This window comes from Osmerus mordax, chromosome 12 (genome assembly GCF_038355195.1).
Source record: "Osmerus mordax isolate fOsmMor3 chromosome 12, fOsmMor3.pri, whole genome shotgun sequence".
Classification (NCBI taxonomy): Eukaryota; Metazoa; Chordata; class Actinopteri; order Osmeriformes; family Osmeridae; genus Osmerus; species Osmerus mordax.
Genome location: NC_090061.1, coordinates 13,290,952 through 13,309,978, shown reverse-complemented (window position 1 = coordinate 13,309,978; position 19,027 = coordinate 13,290,952). Strand labels below are relative to the sequence as shown.

Genomic DNA, 19,027 nt, shown 5'->3' with positions numbered 1-19,027 from the left:
CTACATATTCAAGATACAGGGGGAGGCATTCTCATGCATCGGTGACACATCGGTGACACATTTCGTGACATTGGTGGTTGTTATTGTAAGGCGTAACGGTCGCATCCTTGGTTATCAAAAAAAGCTGTCCCACCCACATTAAGAACAAACGGCTGAAAGATTCAAATACAATGCCTAACCTGTCCGTGTAGCTAGGAAAGCTATATGCATTTTTTTTTGGGGGGGGGGCAAAAAAAACAAGATATTATATATCTTTATGGCCTACACAACCTTTAGTTAGCAACCTGACATTCATTAACCCCCCCCCCCCCCCTCCTCTCACACTCATTCACGCCAGCAGATCAGCTGTCATCTCTCTCTCTCCCTTAAGCCGATAAGGAAATGGTCTATTGCAGTCCTGCTCGTGACTTGTTGAATTTCACCGGAGCCAGAGTACGGAAAATAACTGCTTCATATGCAGATCACAACTATATAATGTCGCCGTGGATTTGAGCCATTGGCATTTTCAGATCAAGTGCATTCTTAATGTGTTCCTCATGGATTAATGTGATCGAAACTGGTCATTGATAGTAAGAGCTATGGATCCCATCTGCTCTCAAACGGGTAGCTCAACTATACTGACACCTCGTGGAGATAACTGGAGATGAAAAGGGACCAAATGGGCGTGTCGTGTCTGTAAACGTCATACGCTACGCTCCATTTTTATTCTCCACAAGATGGACGAGTAATAAGGTAGCTTTGGAGAATACAAAGGTAGGTCCACAAATTGTTTTAATGGCGAACATGTCATTCTCCCATCTAGCAGGTTTGTCATTTTCAGTCTTTGCCACCGTCAGGTCACATTGATTTACTGTCTATTTTAAGGCATTTAAATACTGACACAGCTTATATGAAACTACACGTTTTACCTTTAAAAAAAAACAAAAAAACAACAAAGGACAGCCATGTCAGACTGCGAGAGCATTTGTCTTATTTTAATGCTCAACAGTCAATGAAAGCTGAGACAGTAACATCATATATTCAGAATGTTTTTATTCAAAGTTTATTCCCCGTAGTGCTTCTGGTTGGCCTTACATCAGCATGTGTGAGCTGGGTAAGAGCAGTGAATGGTGCTCAATGATGGGTAGCACATTGCCATGCCAACACTAGGGTGGGTGTGTCTTACAGTGAAATTAGAGAAACACACAACTTCACCAAGTTTGTCTTTTCAGTTTTTTTAAAACACAAACGAAACGAGAGAAAAAAAATGTTCAAAAATAAAAATAAATCTGCAACGGGATTTTACAGTAAGGGGGCCAAACTCCAACAACTTCTGGTCACTGCGGGGTGGGAGGGGGGGTTATAGTTAACAGGTTAAAGGTCATCGTCTTCATCTGGGAGAGCTGTTTCTGATGCCACCTGGGGGAAGAGAAGAGGAGAAATGGTAGTTAGTCATCACCTATAATTACGAGTGACTCCACTACAATTCCCAAAGTACATGAATGCATCACATTCTGAAATCAGAAGCAGCTGGCAGCAGGTCGCTACTTGCAGAAGAACTCTTCCTCATGACTCCACCCTCTGGACAAAAGCACCTGCTCCGTTTGAACCAATCGTAGCCATCGCGTTTTGTTCCCATCACACACTGCAAATCTATGACTCGGGCCACAAGGGGCTGGAGGTCTGGAAGCAGGGCAGCGGCGCGGCCGTACTCACTTTGAGGTCGAGCTCGTACTGCGCGGCGAGGGAGGGGTCCATCTGGATCTCTGGGGGAGCGAGGGCTGGCATCTCCACAAACTCCAGGTTGGGGTCGCCAATGAGCTTCCTCGCTAGCCAAAGGAAGGGCTTCTCGAAGTTGTAATTACTTTTGGCGGAGATGTCGTAGTACTGGAGGGCGAAAGGCAAGAGAGATGCTGCGATTACGTCAAAAAACGCCGGGACGTCGTACATCGTGGCTACGGCTGAAAACACGCAAGGGACAATGTGTCATACCTGAAGGTTCTTCTTGCGGTGAAACACGATGCTCTTGGCTTTGACTTTCCTGTCTTTGATGTCTACCTTGTTGCCGCAGAGGACTATGGGAATGTTCTCACACACGCGCACCAGATCACGATGCCAGTTGGGGACGTTCTTGTAGGTGACTCGAGACGTGACGTCGAACATGATGATTGCACACTGGGCTGGAGAGGACAGGAGAGAGGATAACGTATGTGTGAAGGGGGTGGGAGGGGAATGACAACAAGCTGTCCTGAGACAGGCCAGTCCTTGAAAAGTCTGTGGAAACTGGTTCCTGAGGGCTTTGCTAGGACTTCATTTAAACAGCTTCAGGGCAAGAACAAACCTGCTGCTCAAAAGATAAGTCCCTTAAGTGGGCACAGTCTGATATGGTCTGTGCTGACATTGAAGACCAATACTAGACAGATTACATTTAAATTAGCCCAGGGAGCTTGGCTAAACATCGAAGTTGAGGATTCTGCTAGTGGCCTACCTTGGATGTAGTAGCCATCGCGGAGACCACCAAACTTCTCCTGACCAGCTGTGTCCCACACGTTGTACTTGATGGGCCCTCTGTTGGTGTGGAAGACCAGCGGGTGAACCTCTACTCCCAGAGTGGCTGGACAGGGGGGGGGGGGGGACAAGTTTAAACACACAAAGCAACTCAATGCAGTGTTCTGCAGTTCCAGAATGCTGGCTGTGTTCCATTGGAGGAACATTCTGGGCCATTTTGGGTCCCGGCCATGACTCACATTCCTTACAGATACCTGGGGGTGGGTGCACTTGGGTGGGTGCACCTGCATAGCACTTCTTCAATCTGACATGACTAAGCATTCTACAACTTGATACTGGCCTCTGGGTAGTTGTTGTAGTCACATATATTCTGCCATCAACTCCTGAAATTACTGTTATGAAACAAAATGCAGTCAATTTAAATTGTTAGAGACTTACCAACATATTTCTTCTCGAACTCGCCCGTTAAGTGTCTCTTGACGAAAGTTGTTTTTCCCGTTCCTCCATCTCCCACCAATACAAGCTGTGAGAGGGATATGAACAGGTCGATATTGGTTCCTCTGCTACTCACCGACATGCCATCTAATTTAGCCATGTTTGGGAACCTACCTTAAATTGGACCGATGGTTCGACGACTTCTGCCATTGTTGTTCTGTCGTGGTCTCGTGTTCTCCTGGATAACATGAAAGAATTGTTAGTGTCACTTCACTAACGTTACGCTTCGATTACCTGGTAGTACACTACGTTCTACCAGTCAAATTAGGAGCAAAACTAGCTGTTGGTGAAAATAGCAAGTCTGCAAAACAAACACACGTTCGGCAGTGTCGAGCTGCACGCTCTCGTGAGAGCTAGCAACATTGCTAACACTGCTGCTAGCCAAGTTGTTTTTTTGGGCGGTATAAGCACATTACGCCATCTCTATTGTACAAAGCATCCCTATTTTAGCGCTTGCATTGTTCTCTCATACCGGAATAGACGGAGATTATACTAATAGTTAGTATTCATAATTTTTGTATTTTTAATGACCATTAGAAGGGTTGGGTTTACGTAACCAGTCGCTAGCTAACGTGGCTGGCTGGCATTGATAAATGCGGCTAGCTTAGCTCTAGTTAGCTAGTTTGGTAGTGCGCCATACAGCGCGCTGCCGCACTTTTCTAGTTTCGACTGGAACAATGCACAACACGCAAAACTCTGTTCCATGGTTAGCCAGTTCAAATATATTGATTAGTTCATGAATTATGTACGCAGAGGATTCTTCGTTTAATAGATCACTACCAGAAACTAACAGTGATGATTAACTACTGTAATTTAATTAGCTGTAAATAAATAAAAACTCAGAACAACAATATTAAAAGACCTGGATCCTAGCCTTCCTTGCTAATTCGCTAGCTTGCTAACCTGTTAGCCATAGCACGGCATGGAAGCCATTCTTATCACAAAGCTAGCTAAATGGCTAAAATGCCATGTTAGCATGAGATAAGACAAAAACTCAGTCAATAACGCCATTTGACAGCACAATCATCATTCTTAAATATATAAAAATGCACACACTGCGTACCTGAATGTATGTAGTGTGGCAAAAATATGAAAATAATGACTGTAAATTGAATTTAGATTTGCACGACATCAGGGAAAATGCAGAGACTCACCCGGCGCTGAAGCGAAGAGGGAAAGAGTAAATGGCTGCGTTCGCGGGAGATTCAGCGTGGGATATGAGTCAGTTTCCGCCCATGTCATGTGATCATCTCAAGCGGTAAAACGCATTTGTGTGCAACGGCAAAAAAAGATATAGCCTATATATTTTTTTTTTAAAGCATAAGCTCCTCGGTTGTTTTATGATACTAAATGTAAATAATTGAGTTCCTTGTGCCAGCCTTAATTCTCAATCAACCTAATGATGCTTATTTTATGATGACAATTTCAGGAAACACTTCAAATGAAACAGACACTTTCGATAACTGTTCTTCATATTTCAAGAGACTTGACATTTATTCAGATTAGGCCTACTCTTTACTATTTCTTATTTCAGGAGTTACCAAAATACATCACTTGGACACAGCATTCATTCCCTCAGATTCAATCCACATCTTTTCAACATAAATTAATAGGCTACTGCATATTTGTGCGCTTGTACATTTGTGCGTGTTTATATGCCCGTGCATGCTGGCTCTATTGGTCTGCTGTGGAGTTAATTATTGTTATTCTCTTAACAGTAGCGATTTCTGAGATACTAAAAAGCCAAGTCATTTTCCAGTATGACACGGGTATGTTCCTGTGTCTATCTGTAAAGGTAGTCTGACTGGATGTTGGCAGCAATCTCAGCCTCCCATCGGTCTCCATTGTTGAGAAGCTTCTCCTTGTTGTACAGCAGCTCCTCGTGGGTCTCAGTGGAGAACTCAAAATTTGGTCCCTAAGGAAGAAGAAAGGAAGAATGTGACAAATGTTCAGGAACATTGCAAGAACTTTATTAGCCTACCAAAAAAATATGTTGTTCACGTAGCACCATGGTCCTGGAGGAATGTTGTCTCGTTTCAATGTGTACAACCGTATATGATTGAAATTACACTAAAAACCACTTGACTTGACAACGTAGTTCTTCCCTTACCCAGACCAATGCTTTTCACATGACACCATCTGGCCTTAAATCAACCCCCAGACCTACAAGTATTAAGGAAGTCTCTTTATTGGAACTGTATGTGCCACAAACTCCCACACCTCCACAATGGCGTCGACAGGACAGGCTTCCTGGCAGAAGCCGCAGTAGATGCACTTGGTCATGTCAATGTCGTAGCGGGTGGTCCTGCGGCTACCATCAGCACGCGTCTCTGCCTCGATGGTGATAGCCTGGGGAAAACACAGGGGGCAGCAGAGAGCACAGTAGCAACACTGCATATCACCCATGATGGAAATGTGGTACAAGGTGTGTGTGTGTTGTGTACCTGTGCAGGGCAGATGGCCTCACACAACTTGCAGGCAATGCAGCGTTCCTCTCCGCTAGGGTAACGGCGCAAGGCGTGCTCGCCACGGAAACGTGGAGACAGGGGACCTTTCTCAAACGGATAGTTGATGGTGGCAGGCTCACGGAACAGGTAGCTCATAGTCATTCCCAAACCTGGAGAAGTGTGAGAAATCTGGAGTGTGCGTGTACCCTTATTTGTGTGTGTGTGTGTGTGTGTGTGTGAGTGTGTGTATTTTACCTCTGAAAAGCTCAGTCCACAGGAGTGTCTGTGCAGCTCTGTCTGTGATGGACTTCATATCTGTGGGCTGTTCTTGATTGTTCACATACTCTAGTTAAATAAAAGGAGATCGTCTCATACATTTTCCCCAAACATGGCACCTGCCAGTTGACCTGCTTGTCACATGCAGTCATTTGAAAATAAGAGAATGACCGGTTGTGATTATAAGCACTCCTCATTTGTATTTCACTCACTGTAGGCCTCTCTCTGCACACTGAGGCTGAAGTGACGGACCAAACCAGGACTGACTCCAAATGTGCCTGGCCAGGACACAGAGCAAAGATGTTGAAGCCAATTCCCCCATTTTGGCTGCTCCATGAGCATGTGAGACTACAGGTTAGATACCCACTCCACAACCACACCACAGAAGGTCTCAGTGGGCCCGAGATCTCTAATCTCAGGAAAAAGTTGGCCTTATGACAACTTACCTGGCCTAGGTGAGAAATACAGCACACGCAAGGAAGAAGACATCACAGCAAAACAAGCTAGTAGAAAGAAAGAGAGAGACGATTTTAGGAGTACAATGAATGGCATGGCTTAGAAACAATTAATTACTTCCCAACTAAGGAAACTTCAATTCAACAGAAAACAGCTCTCATTTTCTTCACTCTCCAGACATCTTGACTTGGCAGAATGTTGCTAGTTTGTGAGGTACTCCACATTCTGCCAGCTGATTGCCCCGCATGTAGGCTACAGTACCAGCTTGCTTTTAATCTGACGGCCCAAATCCGAGATACGTCATCTGACCCTACAAATAAAGCCGTCAGGAAAATACGTTTCGCTCGGGGACATTCCCAAAAAGCAGTAGTAAATATAGCTCACATAAAATGGCATTCATTAACTGGATTGAATAATGAAATACGCTTACTAAATCCTCATGCTAATACACAACCTAAGTTTACGCACCCTTGATAACTATCTCAGGAACTAAACACATGAAACTGCAAAACGAAATAAAACTCTGTGATGGTGGACATGTGATTCAAGATCAAAGATATATAAACTTCCATATCAGTGAAGCGCATTTATCGATGCGGTTCAGCGGGTATGTTTCTGATAAACAAACACAGTTACCTTCCATTCAAGTAGTCTTCTTAGTTTGGACTAGAATAATAATACATATGCGTTATGTGTAAATGTTCTCAAACATATTGAGTTTATCACAAAGTATTAGCCTACCAGAATCAACTGAAGGTGGAAGCCTACCTTGTGCAGCCAGCTGAGTCTCACTTTGTGCGTGGCTTCAGTTGACAGCCACTAGGGGTAGCATTGGCCTTAAATCAGTGATGGCTGGTGAATTTATTTAGAGAACCGCACACAGAGGAAGTAAGGACGGCATATAAGGCTGGACAGAGAAAAGTGACTAAATGTAAATGTGAAAAATGTGGCGTAAATAAATTTTGTCTAAATAGTTTTTTACAATTCCCAGTTTTGGTGAGACTGCTCATGGTTCTTGATAATATAATACAAACTGTATATTTCAGCATTAACACAAACTATTTGTTGTTGTTATCACCACAGTATCACATATGGCAAAAACACCATATAAACAACAGCTTTACATCTTTTTCTATTTGTTGCTTGCGCGCGCACACACACAGACACTCACACACAAGAGGAAGTCATACAGAAATTCTCTTCCTCTACAGTCTTCTGAGGAGAAAACACTTCTCTCCAGCAGCAACATCACCAACTGAAACATCAGTGGAGTTGGACATTTAAAGGTATTTGTCCGATCAGTTGATCAGTTTTAACATTACCGGCTCGAGGTGTGGCTTAGTTCACAGGGTTAGAGAGACAGGAAGTTGACAAGGTTTGTACTTCTGCATGAACTCTACAGATGAATCTGGTGATGGTAGTATTTTCTTGGACATACAATCTCACTTGTTCCTCTTATAGTTATTCTAGGCAATTGATATTACATCTGAAGCAACATAGCAGTAAATAGTATTGTAATATTAGCGGGAAATGTCCCCATTCGCTTTGACATCTAATACAATCCCATTTGGGTAGGGTAGCAAAACAATGATTTTGATAACTCATCCCTCCTACAGCAACTGTCAGTTAGTGTTGACTGAGTGTGTCATCATCTCCTTTCTCTTCAGGAACATGCAGAGTCCGTCCACTCCAACCCCAAAAGACCCGGGTGTGGAGGAAGGTTCTGGACCTGACACAGGGTCACGGGTCACGGAGGGCATGGAGACAGACCGATTTGGTTTCCTTCTGAGGAACGGCTTCACTGCCGGGTCAGTACCCTCATTGAGAGACCTCCTGCTCTCCTTCTCCCTCCGGGAAACCCAAACACCCCTCTCTCTCTCCTTTCTTTCTCTCTCCTTTCTGTCCTTCTCTCTCGCTGTGAGTGAACAAACACCGAGGTTCAGAGGGATGCTAGTAGAGGTACGTCATTTCTGTTAGACAGACAAAAGATGCACGGTGTCACAGTGCATTCTTTGAAGCCCGCATCACTTATTTCGTGCCTCAGCACGCACACCAGAGTGTCCGTCGGCAGCAGTCACCCAGCGACTGCAAACGAACATCCTGACACCACCGCCGTGTGGTTTTCCTGTTTCCTGTGTTACTTTGCGTCGTCGTCTCTCTGTGACAAAACCTAAAGGTTTTATTTATTTATTTATTCTATTGACAAGGCTTTTGCCCTAAAAAAAAAAACCCAGACGTGGGAACGGGGTGGTACTGAGACGTTACATGAATGTGGGGGTGTTGCTGCTTGCGTTGTTTGCAGGGGCGAGGGACCACTCCCCGAGTTGGTTAGACAGAGGGAGGCCAAGTGGATCAACCTCATCAGCCAATGGGATCGTGTCTTGCAGAAGAAGACCAGCAAGGTGTGTAGCAGCCACTAGGCTGGGTATGAAGGAGACGTGTCACACACGACACGTAGGCCTTCATGGACCACGGAGACCCTCTTATCGTCTGGGTAACATTACAGGCCGATAAGGCAGGACGCCAGAACAAGCTGCCGCTCTTAAAGTTGAGATTTTAGAAAGGATTATTCGTCTGTTAAAGGAGCAGTTTCAGATGGATTGGCTCAATAGCGCAAGACACATGATCCATGCTCTGTATCCATCACCTGTGTTTGTCCCCCAGGTCAAAGAGCAGTGTCAGAAGGGTATCCCAGCATCCCTCAGGGCTAAGTGCTGGCCACTGCTCTGTGGAGCCACAGACAAAATGAACAGGAACGTTGACCTCTACAAGGTAGGAGACAGAGGAGACACCAAGGGAATAGTCTCTTCGTAGTAGTACTGTAACGTTGTAGCTAGAGAAGATGATTTGCAGGAGAAATACTGTAATTTGTTAATGATCGTAGAGTGTGTAACTGTCATAGTCTCTCTCCCTGTATGGTCTCTCCCTCTGCCTCAGTCTCTGGACTCCAAGCAGGCGCTGCAGAGCTGGGTGGACGTGATCGAGAGAGACCTGGACCGCCAGTTCCCCTTCCATGAGATGTTTGTCTCCAAGGACGGTCATGGGTAAAAAAACTATAACAGATACAAGATACACATGGCGCCATTTTGCTCCCTCTCTGTCTACTGCATTTCATATTTCATCACTTCTCATATGTCTCATATGTATGGGGGTCAGATGGCTGAGCGGTTAGGGAGTCGGGCTATTAATCAGAAGGTTGTTGGTTCGGTTCCCGGTCGTGCCAAATGACGTTGTGTCCTTGGGCAAGGCACTTCACCCTACTTACCTCGGGGAGAAAGTACCTGTACTTACTGTAAGTCGCTCTGGATAAGAGCGTCTGCTAAATGTAATGTCAACAAGCAACAGCTCCTAAATTTGAATACCCGTTACCCCGAAGTGAATCATTCTCCATTAGCTTAACTAGTGCAGGGCCTGATGATGGCACGTGAGATCCTTAGCGCCATCGCTTAATGCAGCTCAACATAAAAGCAAACACGTTTTTATATTTAGTAGTGGCAAACCCGTAATCCAAACAACATTGCACGCAACACTGCACATCCTTGGGCCCTGATCAATACATCTGGCGAATTTCAACTTCATACAGTGCCCAGTTATGAAGATACTTGAAGAACCAGACACAGAGAGCCTCCTTTTATTGTTAGATATTGATGACACCGTTTCCTGTGATTGTGTGTGTAGCCAGCGTGGTCTGTTCCGGGTTCTGAAGGCCTTCACCCAGTACCAGCCTGAGGAGGGCTACTGTCAGGCCCAGGGGCCCGTCGCTGCTGTGCTGCTCATGAACATGCCTGCTGAGGTACGCTAGTACCACACACACATTCACACAAACATATACACACACACAAAGATTAGTGTTACACATTGCACCTACAGTATCCAGGTTCAAGCAGGTGATGGTTCATAGAGAAGGAATCTCTGGATGACTATTCTGAGCTAGTGTTAAAGGTGCCTCAAGTGCATTTTTTTGGCTTGAAATGTGCTATAACCTCTGCCAATCTAAAGGGGTTTCTAGAATATACAATCAACTGAAAAGGTATCCTTGTCCTCCTCTGTGTATATCCTGCAGGAAGCCTTTTGGTGCCTGGTGCAGATCAGTGAACAGTACTTGCCTGGCTACTACAGCCCCCTGCTGGTGAGGAATCTCTCTACACATACACACAAACCCTATGAGCAATTGTGATGAGGAGAAATGTATTATTCTATAATTTACAAACTAGGAACACTAAGTGAACTCACATACCAACCGAACCTCAAGAGGGAGTTGTAGAAACTGTTCAAACTGTTCAAACATCATTTGCGTTGTTTTGACAGGAGGGGGTTCTGTTCGACGCCGCCATCCTCACCTGGGTTCTAAAGAGGGCGTGTCCCGCGGCCCACAGGCACCTGCAGAAACACGGGGTGGAGCCTCTCATGTTTGCCACCGATTGGTTGATGTGCCTGTACACACGTCACCTCCCCTTCAACACACTGCTACGAGTCTGGGACCTCTTCTTCTGTTATGGTAGGACTCAATCCATGCCAAAAAAACATTGAGTCATCATCTGATGCCTCCATCCCATTTATCTGTCTATCCATCCATCTTCACACCTCACCTGGGTCCCTGCCCCCCACCTCTCAAGCCTCAGAGAGCGCGTCACTTTCTAAACCAGGGTGTTGCCATGACAGGTTCTCCCAGGTGTGAAGGCCTTTATTAAACATGTACTTCCTTTCCCTGTCATGTGTGGGTCACCTCTCTCTCTCTCTCTCTCTCTCGCTCGCTCGCTCTCTCGCTCTCTCTCTCTCTCCTCCCCACCCTCCCAGGGGTGCGGGTGCTGTTCCAGGTGGCGGTGGTGCTGGTGCGTCGCGTCCTGGGCCGGGCCGAGCAGAGGAAGGAGTGCCAGGGCCAGATGGAGACTCTCGAGAAGCTGAGGTCCATCAGGGAGGAGATCCAGCAGGAGGACAACGCCTTCATCTCAGAGGTGAGACAGGGTTGTGCAGGGCTGCCCACTGGTGTTGATCACATCTATCAGCATCGGGACATGGGACGACCAATAGAATGGAACATGTGGAGGAGGGACTGCTCATCTCTGGCCAATGAGAACACAGACTTGTTGGCCTTACACTTTGAAAGATGCACCTTCTCTACAGTCAGTTACACTGATAGGAAAAGCTTATGGATATGACAGACAGTACCTCACATATGATACCTATGCTGTTTTTTACATTAAATATACAGTACCTTTACCTATATACAAAGGACAGTCCATACCCGAGGTACAACTATGGTCTGACTCCCCTCTCTCCCTCTCTCCCTCTCTCCCTCTCTCCCTCTCTCCCTCTCTCCCTCTCTCCCTCTCTCCCTCCGACCGCCAGGTGTGTTCTGTGCCGCTGTCAGGGAGAGACCTGGAGAGGCAGACGGAGCGAGAGCTGGAGAAATGGAAGAACGACCGACCCTCCTCCACCTTCGACCCCCGGGGCCGCTGCTACGGCTACCGCATGGCGTGGGAGAAGGAGAGGCAGAAGGAGGCCGAGCGCGACAGGAAGGAGAGGCAGAAGGGCAATCTCTCTCTCCCTCTCCTCCGCTCGCCTTCCAGCCTCTCCCTCTCGCCCTCGCTCCTCCGCAAGAGGTGGACTACAGGGAGGAAGGCTTCGGAGACGGCGAGGGAGGAGCGGGGCGAGGGAGAAGAGAAGCTGAGGAGGGAGAGCTGGATGGATAGCAGCCCAGCGATGATGCAAGGCATCTTAGAAGAGGAGGAGAAGGCCATGTGGGAGCCCAGTATTCCGCTTGGGCACAGAGAACCCCAAGGGAGCCCACCGCCGCCCAGGAAACCATCAGAGGAGGAGAAGAGAACCGATACCGGCCAACTCTCTCAAGCCCCGGAGGACCAGAGAGAGGTCAAAGAACCCATCCATGAACATGGTGCTACCTCGGATGATCTCCACCAATCACAGGTTCCAGTACTGCAGAGTAGCAGGAACGATCAGGGTCAGGTAGCAGACCTCAGGTCTGACACCATGGACATGCAGGAAGAGAGGGATGAACGGTTGAGGGAGAAGGAACACGTGAGAGGGACATACAAAGTGATCGATACCACGACAGAAGCTGAGGCAGGGACTGACACAAAGCTGAGGACAGAGGTAGGGGCAGGGACAGGAAAAGAGGCAGGGAAAGGAACAGAGGCAGGGACAGGAACAGAGGCATGGGCAGAGGTAGGGACAGAGGCAGGGACAGGAACAGAGGCAGGAACAGACTCAGGCTCAGAGAAAGTGGCAAAGGGAGGGACAGAGTTAGAGACAGGGAAAGAGGTACATGCAGGGCCCAGAAAGGAGACTGAGAGAGGGGCAGAAAAGTTAGATGCAGAGACAGAGGCAGAGAGAGAGGCAGGAATACAGCTAGAGATAGAGAAAGAGGCAGGGACAGATATAGAGCCAGAGAGAGAGGCAGGGACACAGCTAGACACAGAGAAAGAGGCAGGGACAGATATAGAGCCAGAGAGAGAGGCAGGGACACAGCTAGACACAGAGAAAGAGGCAGGGACAGATATAGAGCCAGAGAGAGAGGCAGTGACACAGCTAGACACAGAGAAAGAGGCAGGGACAGATATAGAGCCAGAGAGAGAGGCAGTTACACAGCTAGACACAGAGAAAGAGGCAGGGACAGATATAGAGCCAGAGAGAGAGGCAGTGACACAGCTAGACACAGAGAAAGAGGCAGGGACAGATATAGAGCCAGAGAGAGAGGCAGGGACAGATATTGAGACCGAGAAGCACACAGAGAAGGGAAGTAGACAGACCAAATCACACATGGTTCACAAAGAAATAAGTATCAACACAGAGACAGACACAGGGCCACAAACAGGCCTGGAGTCAGACAAAATGGAGGAAGAAACTAGGACAGAGCCCCAGAGAGGCGCAGACGCAGAGAACTCCACCCACCGAGAGGACAGGGAGGACGAAGACCCAGAATTCCAGACGCACACCCGGGCTGACACAGGAAAGGGTACTGACACACCCACAGACACGCTGACAGAAAAAGCCACGACACACACAGTTGGAGAGAACGAACACGAGGAGGAGAGGCAGACCGACGTGGAGGCAGTGGAGGGGGACTCACACGGACACACAGAGATGAGGACAGATGCTGGTGAGCCACTGGAGACAGAGACACAAGAGGCAGGTGAAAGTGCAACGGCCCTGACAGGAGGAGAACCAGAGACAGGCCCACTCTGTGACCACGAGGTGCCTCGCACAGAGGCAGGACAGACAGAGTCCGCCGATGCAGTGAGACAGGCGGAGGGGGAGAATGGCGAATCGGAGACGCCAGTGACGCCGGAAACAAAGATGGAGGCGCCGCAAAAGCTGGAGACGAACACACACTCGGATTCAGTCGTGTGCAAAGTTACAGAGAGGGAATCGGACATGGAGTCAGATGCACGCACACAGTCAGAGAGAAAATGTGAGGCAGAGTTCATTGAACACAAAGAGACAACAGATCATACACAGATAGACACACGTACTCAAATTGAAACAGGAAAGGGTGACATTGAGTCACAAGCAGACATTCAGCCACCCACAGATACCTCTAGAACTATTATACCGGAAGACAGCATTGTTTGCCAGGACCATGCCTCTGCTACAGAGCCTGATGGGAAATGTAGTTCAGTACATCCATCCCCTCTGGAACAGACCGGATCTGAAGAAGGAAACAGTCAAATCACTAGCGTTCCAGAGGAGAAACAGGAGAACCAAAACAAGAGAGAACCCGAAGGAGAAACAGAAGATGACATATTTGAATTGCCCACCCAGAATGCTTCATCAGACATCACTGTATCAGTGCAGATTGAAACTGTGGCAGAGAACATCTCCCCCAAACCTGGCAACGCAAATCCTCAAAACCAGGGGGATATTTCCCCTATCGCAGACACAAGGACAGAATCTGGCAACCCAGAGACGACACACACTGTTGACCCGCCCAACAGTCTGTCTAAAAGGGATCCGTTGCTTCATGACCCACCCCACCCAAGTCCTTCTGGAGAATTCCGCCTCCGCAAATCCTCCAGTTCCCGTGGGTCACGACCCCCCCGCAGGCTCTCTGAGGACCTCTTCACCGCCCCCCAGCTATCCCCTCCTGACCAATCAAACACAACCCCGACAGCTTCGAAACAATCACAACCCACCAATCCACCAGTCCCTACACATTCAAATCAAGCTCACACTAACTTTGACCCGAGTATCTCTGAGACCCATCACCCCGACCGTGAGCCAACTCACCCAGACCCTGCAAGCACCCAGCCTTCAGCCTCACCTCCAAGTGGGTCTAACCCAGCCCCGCCTGGCCAGAGCTGTACCTCCCAGGACCCAGCCAGCCCTCCCCAGGACCCAGCCAGCACCCCCAGACGCTTCGGCCTGTTCCGCAGGCTCAGAGGGGAGCCGGCCCGGGGCAAGGTCCCCGTCCCTACCATCCTCATCCAGGACTTCAGCGACGGGCCAGTGGAGCAGAGGAGCGTGGACGAGGGAGAGGAGAAGCTGAGCTCCAGGGAGAGGCGGAGGAGACGCAGGGAGCAGGAGAGGAGGGAGAAAGAGGAGGAGAAGCTGCAAAAGAAGAGGAAGAAGGAGGCGGAGAAGGAGAGGAGGAAACCGCAGACGAGAGGGAAGAGTTTCCAGGTGCAGGGCAATAAGAGCAGCAGTGATGTGCCTGGAAACCCCTCACAGACACTTGGTCACCAAAAACATTCCCATGCTGAAGCCTACTTCTAAAACACACACACACAGAAACAAAACATGCACCTTTGAAGTCTAAATAAATGTATTATGAGATAAATCCACATGAGATTATCCGGGGGAAAAATAAAAACAATATTGTCAAATTGAGTTAAGAATGTTGTTTGTTTTATTCTTGGGCTTGTGTACATTCATTGATCTCTACACATGCCAAAATAAACAGGAAGTGCTTATTGTTCATTTCCTCATAATTCTGACAGCCTCGTTATGACGGTCCAATCAAAAAAAAAAGAAAAGCTGTTTGTTTTTGTTTCCTGACTCCCAGGAAAACATGTCAGTGCGGTTCCCGTAGCAACGCTGCAAATACCATATTAAGAAGAGAAAGCTGTATCCCAGATGTTCAGATCCTAGAAATGTATTTTAAGAGACAATATCCATACTGTGCAGTCCAGTGTCAGTGCAGTCCATTTGCAATGTTCATTTGGCATCCATCTCACACACACACACACACACACACACACACACACACTCCTAACATCCCGTCTGCTTCCCATGTCCGTCACGGCGATGCCTCTTGAGCATCGTCCTCGCTGTCACTGGCTAGCACTTCCTGGCTCTTGATCGTCTGATTGGTCAACTGGGAGGAAGTGGGGAACACGGATCCAAAAAATAGGGAACGGAACTAAGAGACAAGGAGATATGGGGGAGCACAAAGTGGACAGAGGTATTATTTGAAGGACAATTAGTATTACAGTTTAGACAAGGCGATTTACAACAAATCATGGAGTAAAAAGAGTATGTTCTAATAAAATGACACAAATGGAACGTACCTTTTTATTGGGTGGTCTCTCTATCTGGTCAGCATCTTCCTCCTGCTCTTCCTCCTCACTGTCCAGTCTTCCTCTGTTATCGGCTGGTGTAGGTATAGGGGTTTTGACAGGGATGTCGGGGTAGGGGCAACGCACGGCAGAAGGACCCGCTACCTCACTGGTCTCCATGGCGATGAGGTAAGAGTCGATGTCGTCGTTCATGAAGTCGTCAGGAGGGGGCGGCAAGGGAGCTCTGGGGAGAGAGGAGAGGATTCTGGGTAAGGACCAGCTTTATATGCATACAAACCAGCTTACAAGCTGCTCTGGACTTCTAGTTTAGAGCTCCTTGAATGTACTTGAGTGAGAAAATTGTACAAGTTGACCTGTACACACTCGAAACACTTTTCATTTAGAATCCTGTACTTTTCCCTTGTTTTTATTTAAGGATCTGGCGGCACTTACCTTTTTGTGTTGTTATTGTTATGGTTACTGGGTTGAGAGTCGTCCGACAGTGTGGCGAGCACAAAGTTAACTTCCAGGACACTATCTGTTAAAGACAATACCACGGGCCTGAACAACACACACACACACACACACACACACACACACACACACATCAATTGCTGAAATTGATCAATAGACATTAATGCTAAAGCATAACCAAACCGTGTGTGTGTGTGTTCTTACTTTCCTGGTTCATCAAAGTGCACTGAGACAGGGAGACTAGCCGACTCTGCAAACATCAGCAAGCCCTGGAAGACAAATCACTGACGTAAGATGACTGATCAACTTGAACAAACAGTGGACAGAAATCAGGAAGTAACAATGGTCTCCTGTCTCAGAGCTCGTGATCCCACCCGCTCTCCCTTTCCCTCTCCCTTCCTCACCCTCAACTCTTTAAGGCAGAATGTGACACAGGTCTGACATCCAACAGCAAAGTGGTCAAACTCGTCCGAACTCAAACACAGCTCGGTCAGCATGGCCTTGGACTGCTCTGAGGGAGGGAGGGAGAAACGGAAGGAGACACAAAGAGTCATTTTGGTTTCCATAGACGGGAGGACAGCCGCAGAAGAGCACGCCTCGACGGGGGCCGGAAGACGTACCCGCCTCCTCGTCCACGTGGTTCCTGAACCACACCCGGTCGCCGCTCACCGTCACGCTCACCTCTTCCAGAGAGGGAGGGAAGTGCAGTACGGTGTCCACCAGCAACCTGAAAGGCGGGGACGGCGAAAGAGGGGTGCTCAGCAAGGACAACCAGAGGCGGAGAGAGAGCTGGTGGGATGAGGAGGATAAACAAAGAGGGCGTACGGACCGGGGTTGGGCGCGGAGCACGTTGACGGCGCTTCCTTTGTCGAACACCGCCTGCAGACTCTCGCTGTCCTGAAAGGACAGGTTGTGCGTCTTCAGCAGGCCTGAGACACACAGACACACACGCACATGAGAAACACATAGTTTTGGCTTCATACGTTCGGTCAGAGAATCCTCCCTTCTCCAAGAAGAGGTCCGATAAGGAGCCATAGGCTAGCCTGTGGTACCGTACCGTGCTTGCAGTGCAGGGTGAAGGTGAGGCGGCTCTTCTCTCCGTCCAGCTCCATGTGACATTTCTCCACCGTCTTCTCCAGAGAGGACAGGGACCGGAACACGGCCTGGACACACTGACAGAGGGAGGTACAGTAGCGTGACACAGGACAGACACGTCACTTATTTCAGTTCTTAAAGTCTCCAATGTGGAGGCCAGGTTTACTCTGGCTTCATTCTCAGTACCTTAATGGCCATCTTGCAGCGGAAGGCATGGCCACATGGGATGGTGTACCTGTACAAAAACGGTGGATGTTATTATATATATTTCTCTTTCTTGCTCACTATAATACAAACACACACACACACACACACCTGCTAAAGAAGAGTGGGGCAAAGAGGAAGCAGGCGTATGCAGATCGCGAGGAGTTTACAGACCGTAGGGCCAGCTGTGAGACAAGAGACAGACATGGGTATTATAAGCACATTTTGAAGTGTTTAGGGGAGTATGTGTCGGCATGCGTGTGTGCGTGGTCGTAACTCACGCCGTCTTCCTGAGGCTCCAGGTAAAGTTCATCACCTATCCTGGACAGAGAATGGATGGCCTTGGCCAGAACTGTGTAAACACACACCATTTTCAACAATGACATGGTATGCAGCCATGACACGCAATCAGATCTGTTCATATGTCGCTACTGTACGGATAGCTACCTTTCACGTTGCCCCCAGTCACAACGCAGTCCATCTCCAGGGGTGTCAAACCCGACACTGACTACGACAAAATGAATCGTCGTGGAATGTAGCGGAACTGTATCAGAAAGATATGACAGACATAATAACGGACAACTACTCCAACTTAACCAAACTATCTAGCACTAGCTGGAATACACAACCAGGCACACCAGTGGCAAGTTAGCTGATCACAAAGCACTAAGTAGGACACCAAGCTAGTTGGCTAGATCCAAAAAGTTTCTAAAAGCGACTACACTAGTATATCGCAATTCGGCTAAGATTGCAACAGGTTATATTAAAGTAGTACCCAACAAGTACTTTAGTCTGTATTGCTATCTGGAGTGGTAGGCGCTCAATTGTGTTTACTTCAAGGCGCCATAACGCGCGTCTTTCCTGCTAACCAATCAGACAAACCAGTATGGCGGGCGGAAAGGGACAATTTAAGGATTACCAGGAGAAGGAGAAGGAGCAGTCTAAGAGCCGAAGTTACACGAACTCTCTTCATTCAGGTACGCCATTTCCTGATTTTCTATCCGGTGGTGTCCCACGAACCGGGACCACGTTATTCCTCACAACAATACCTTGCAGTATCACATGCTGTAATACCTCATTCGTACACCTGACTAATACAGCCCCTATCTCTATTCCTCATTCTGTTCAGGAGAGGGCATACAATGTGCATTCCTGTTCTCACCAACTTGTACAGGTGGACCATAAAGCATCCTGTGGTGCGCCCTTGTGGCTGATGGTTTGTTCGAATCTGTCTTAGGCCCTTTCAGTGTTTCCCACAGGATTATATGGTGGGGTGATCCTCGGCCCGGGGGTGGTGGGGTGATCCTCGGCCCGGGGGTGGTGGGGTGATCCTCGGCCCGGGGGTGGTGGGGTGCTCCTCGGCCCGGGGGTGGTGGGGTGCTCCTCGGCCCGGGGGTGGTGGGGTGATCCTCGGCCCGGGGGTGGTGGGGTGCTCCTCGGCCCGGGGGTGGTGGGGTGATCCTCGGCCCGGGGGTGGTGGGGTGATCCTCGGCCCGGGGGTGGTGGGGTGCTCCTCGGCCCGGGGGTGGTGGGGTGCTCCTCGGCCCGGGGGTGGTGGGGTGCTCCTCGGCCCGGGGG

The 19,027-nt window shown here is 48.4% G+C and overlaps 4 protein-coding genes across 10 annotated transcripts; 1 reads left to right on the top strand and 3 right to left on the bottom strand.

The window, feature by feature from the left end:
* Positions 1 to 1,012: 1,012 nt before the first annotated feature.
* On the bottom strand, positions 1,013 to 4,164 carry ran (RAN, member RAS oncogene family). Of its 3 annotated transcripts, none has more exons than XM_067247926.1 (7): positions 4,137 to 4,164; positions 3,097 to 3,160; positions 2,926 to 3,010; positions 2,468 to 2,593; positions 1,972 to 2,159; positions 1,696 to 1,866; positions 1,013 to 1,398 (listed from the first exon to the last, which is right to left on the bottom strand). In XM_067247926.1, the coding sequence occupies exons 2-7, from the start codon at positions 3,130 to 3,132 to the stop codon at positions 1,354 to 1,356; spliced, it is 651 nt and encodes a 216-aa protein (XP_067104027.1). In that variant the 5' UTR covers positions 3,133 to 3,160; positions 4,137 to 4,164; the 3' UTR covers positions 1,013 to 1,353. The 3 variants fall into 3 exon arrangements, with proteins under 3 accessions (XP_067104027.1, XP_067104028.1, XP_067104029.1); XM_067247927.1 differs by having other exon boundaries at positions 4,046 to 4,149; XM_067247928.1 differs by lacking the exon at positions 4,137 to 4,164 and adding an exon at positions 3,455 to 3,475.
* A 280-nt stretch (positions 4,165 to 4,444) lies between these two features.
* On the bottom strand, positions 4,445 to 6,985 carry ndufs8b (NADH:ubiquinone oxidoreductase core subunit S8b). Its single transcript, XM_067247302.1, has 7 exons — positions 6,930 to 6,985; positions 6,152 to 6,208; positions 5,918 to 5,983; positions 5,685 to 5,774; positions 5,427 to 5,599; positions 5,203 to 5,331; positions 4,445 to 4,897 (listed from the first exon to the last, which is right to left on the bottom strand). Exons 2-7 carry the CDS (start codon positions 6,192 to 6,194, stop codon positions 4,766 to 4,768), a joined length of 633 nt encoding a protein of 210 aa, XP_067103403.1. The 5' UTR covers positions 6,195 to 6,208; positions 6,930 to 6,985; the 3' UTR covers positions 4,445 to 4,765.
* A 384-nt stretch (positions 6,986 to 7,369) lies between these two features.
* tbc1d10c (TBC1 domain family, member 10C) lies at positions 7,370 to 15,008 on the top strand. 3 transcript variants are annotated; one of them, XM_067247298.1, is made up of 11 exons: positions 7,370 to 7,447; positions 7,829 to 7,969; positions 8,464 to 8,563; positions 8,826 to 8,933; positions 9,099 to 9,205; positions 9,840 to 9,954; positions 10,225 to 10,290; positions 10,470 to 10,659; positions 10,959 to 11,116; positions 11,511 to 12,608; positions 12,639 to 15,008. In XM_067247298.1, the coding sequence occupies exons 2-11, from the start codon at positions 7,833 to 7,835 to the stop codon at positions 14,892 to 14,894; spliced, it is 4,335 nt and encodes a 1,444-aa protein (XP_067103399.1). In that variant the 5' UTR covers positions 7,370 to 7,447; positions 7,829 to 7,832; the 3' UTR covers positions 14,895 to 15,008. The 3 variants fall into 3 exon arrangements, with proteins under 3 accessions (XP_067103399.1, XP_067103398.1, XP_067103397.1); XM_067247297.1 differs by having other exon boundaries at positions 11,511 to 12,848; positions 12,879 to 15,008; XM_067247296.1 differs by having other exon boundaries at positions 11,511 to 15,008.
* Positions 15,009 to 15,132: 124 nt separating this feature from the next.
* rad9a (RAD9 checkpoint clamp component A) lies at positions 15,133 to 18,257 on the bottom strand. 3 transcript variants are annotated; one of them, XM_067247299.1, is made up of 12 exons: positions 17,897 to 18,257; positions 17,731 to 17,801; positions 17,561 to 17,634; positions 17,432 to 17,480; positions 17,208 to 17,322; positions 16,980 to 17,079; positions 16,771 to 16,877; positions 16,555 to 16,661; positions 16,355 to 16,419; positions 16,130 to 16,237; positions 15,689 to 15,920; positions 15,133 to 15,540 (listed from the first exon to the last, which is right to left on the bottom strand). In XM_067247299.1, the coding sequence occupies exons 1-12, from the start codon at positions 17,928 to 17,930 to the stop codon at positions 15,418 to 15,420; spliced, it is 1,185 nt and encodes a 394-aa protein (XP_067103400.1). In that variant the 5' UTR covers positions 17,931 to 18,257; the 3' UTR covers positions 15,133 to 15,417. The 3 variants fall into 3 exon arrangements, with proteins under 3 accessions (XP_067103400.1, XP_067103402.1, XP_067103401.1); XM_067247301.1 differs by having other exon boundaries at positions 15,133 to 15,483; XM_067247300.1 differs by having other exon boundaries at positions 16,130 to 16,210.
* Between the last annotated feature and the right edge of the window lie 770 nt (positions 18,258 to 19,027).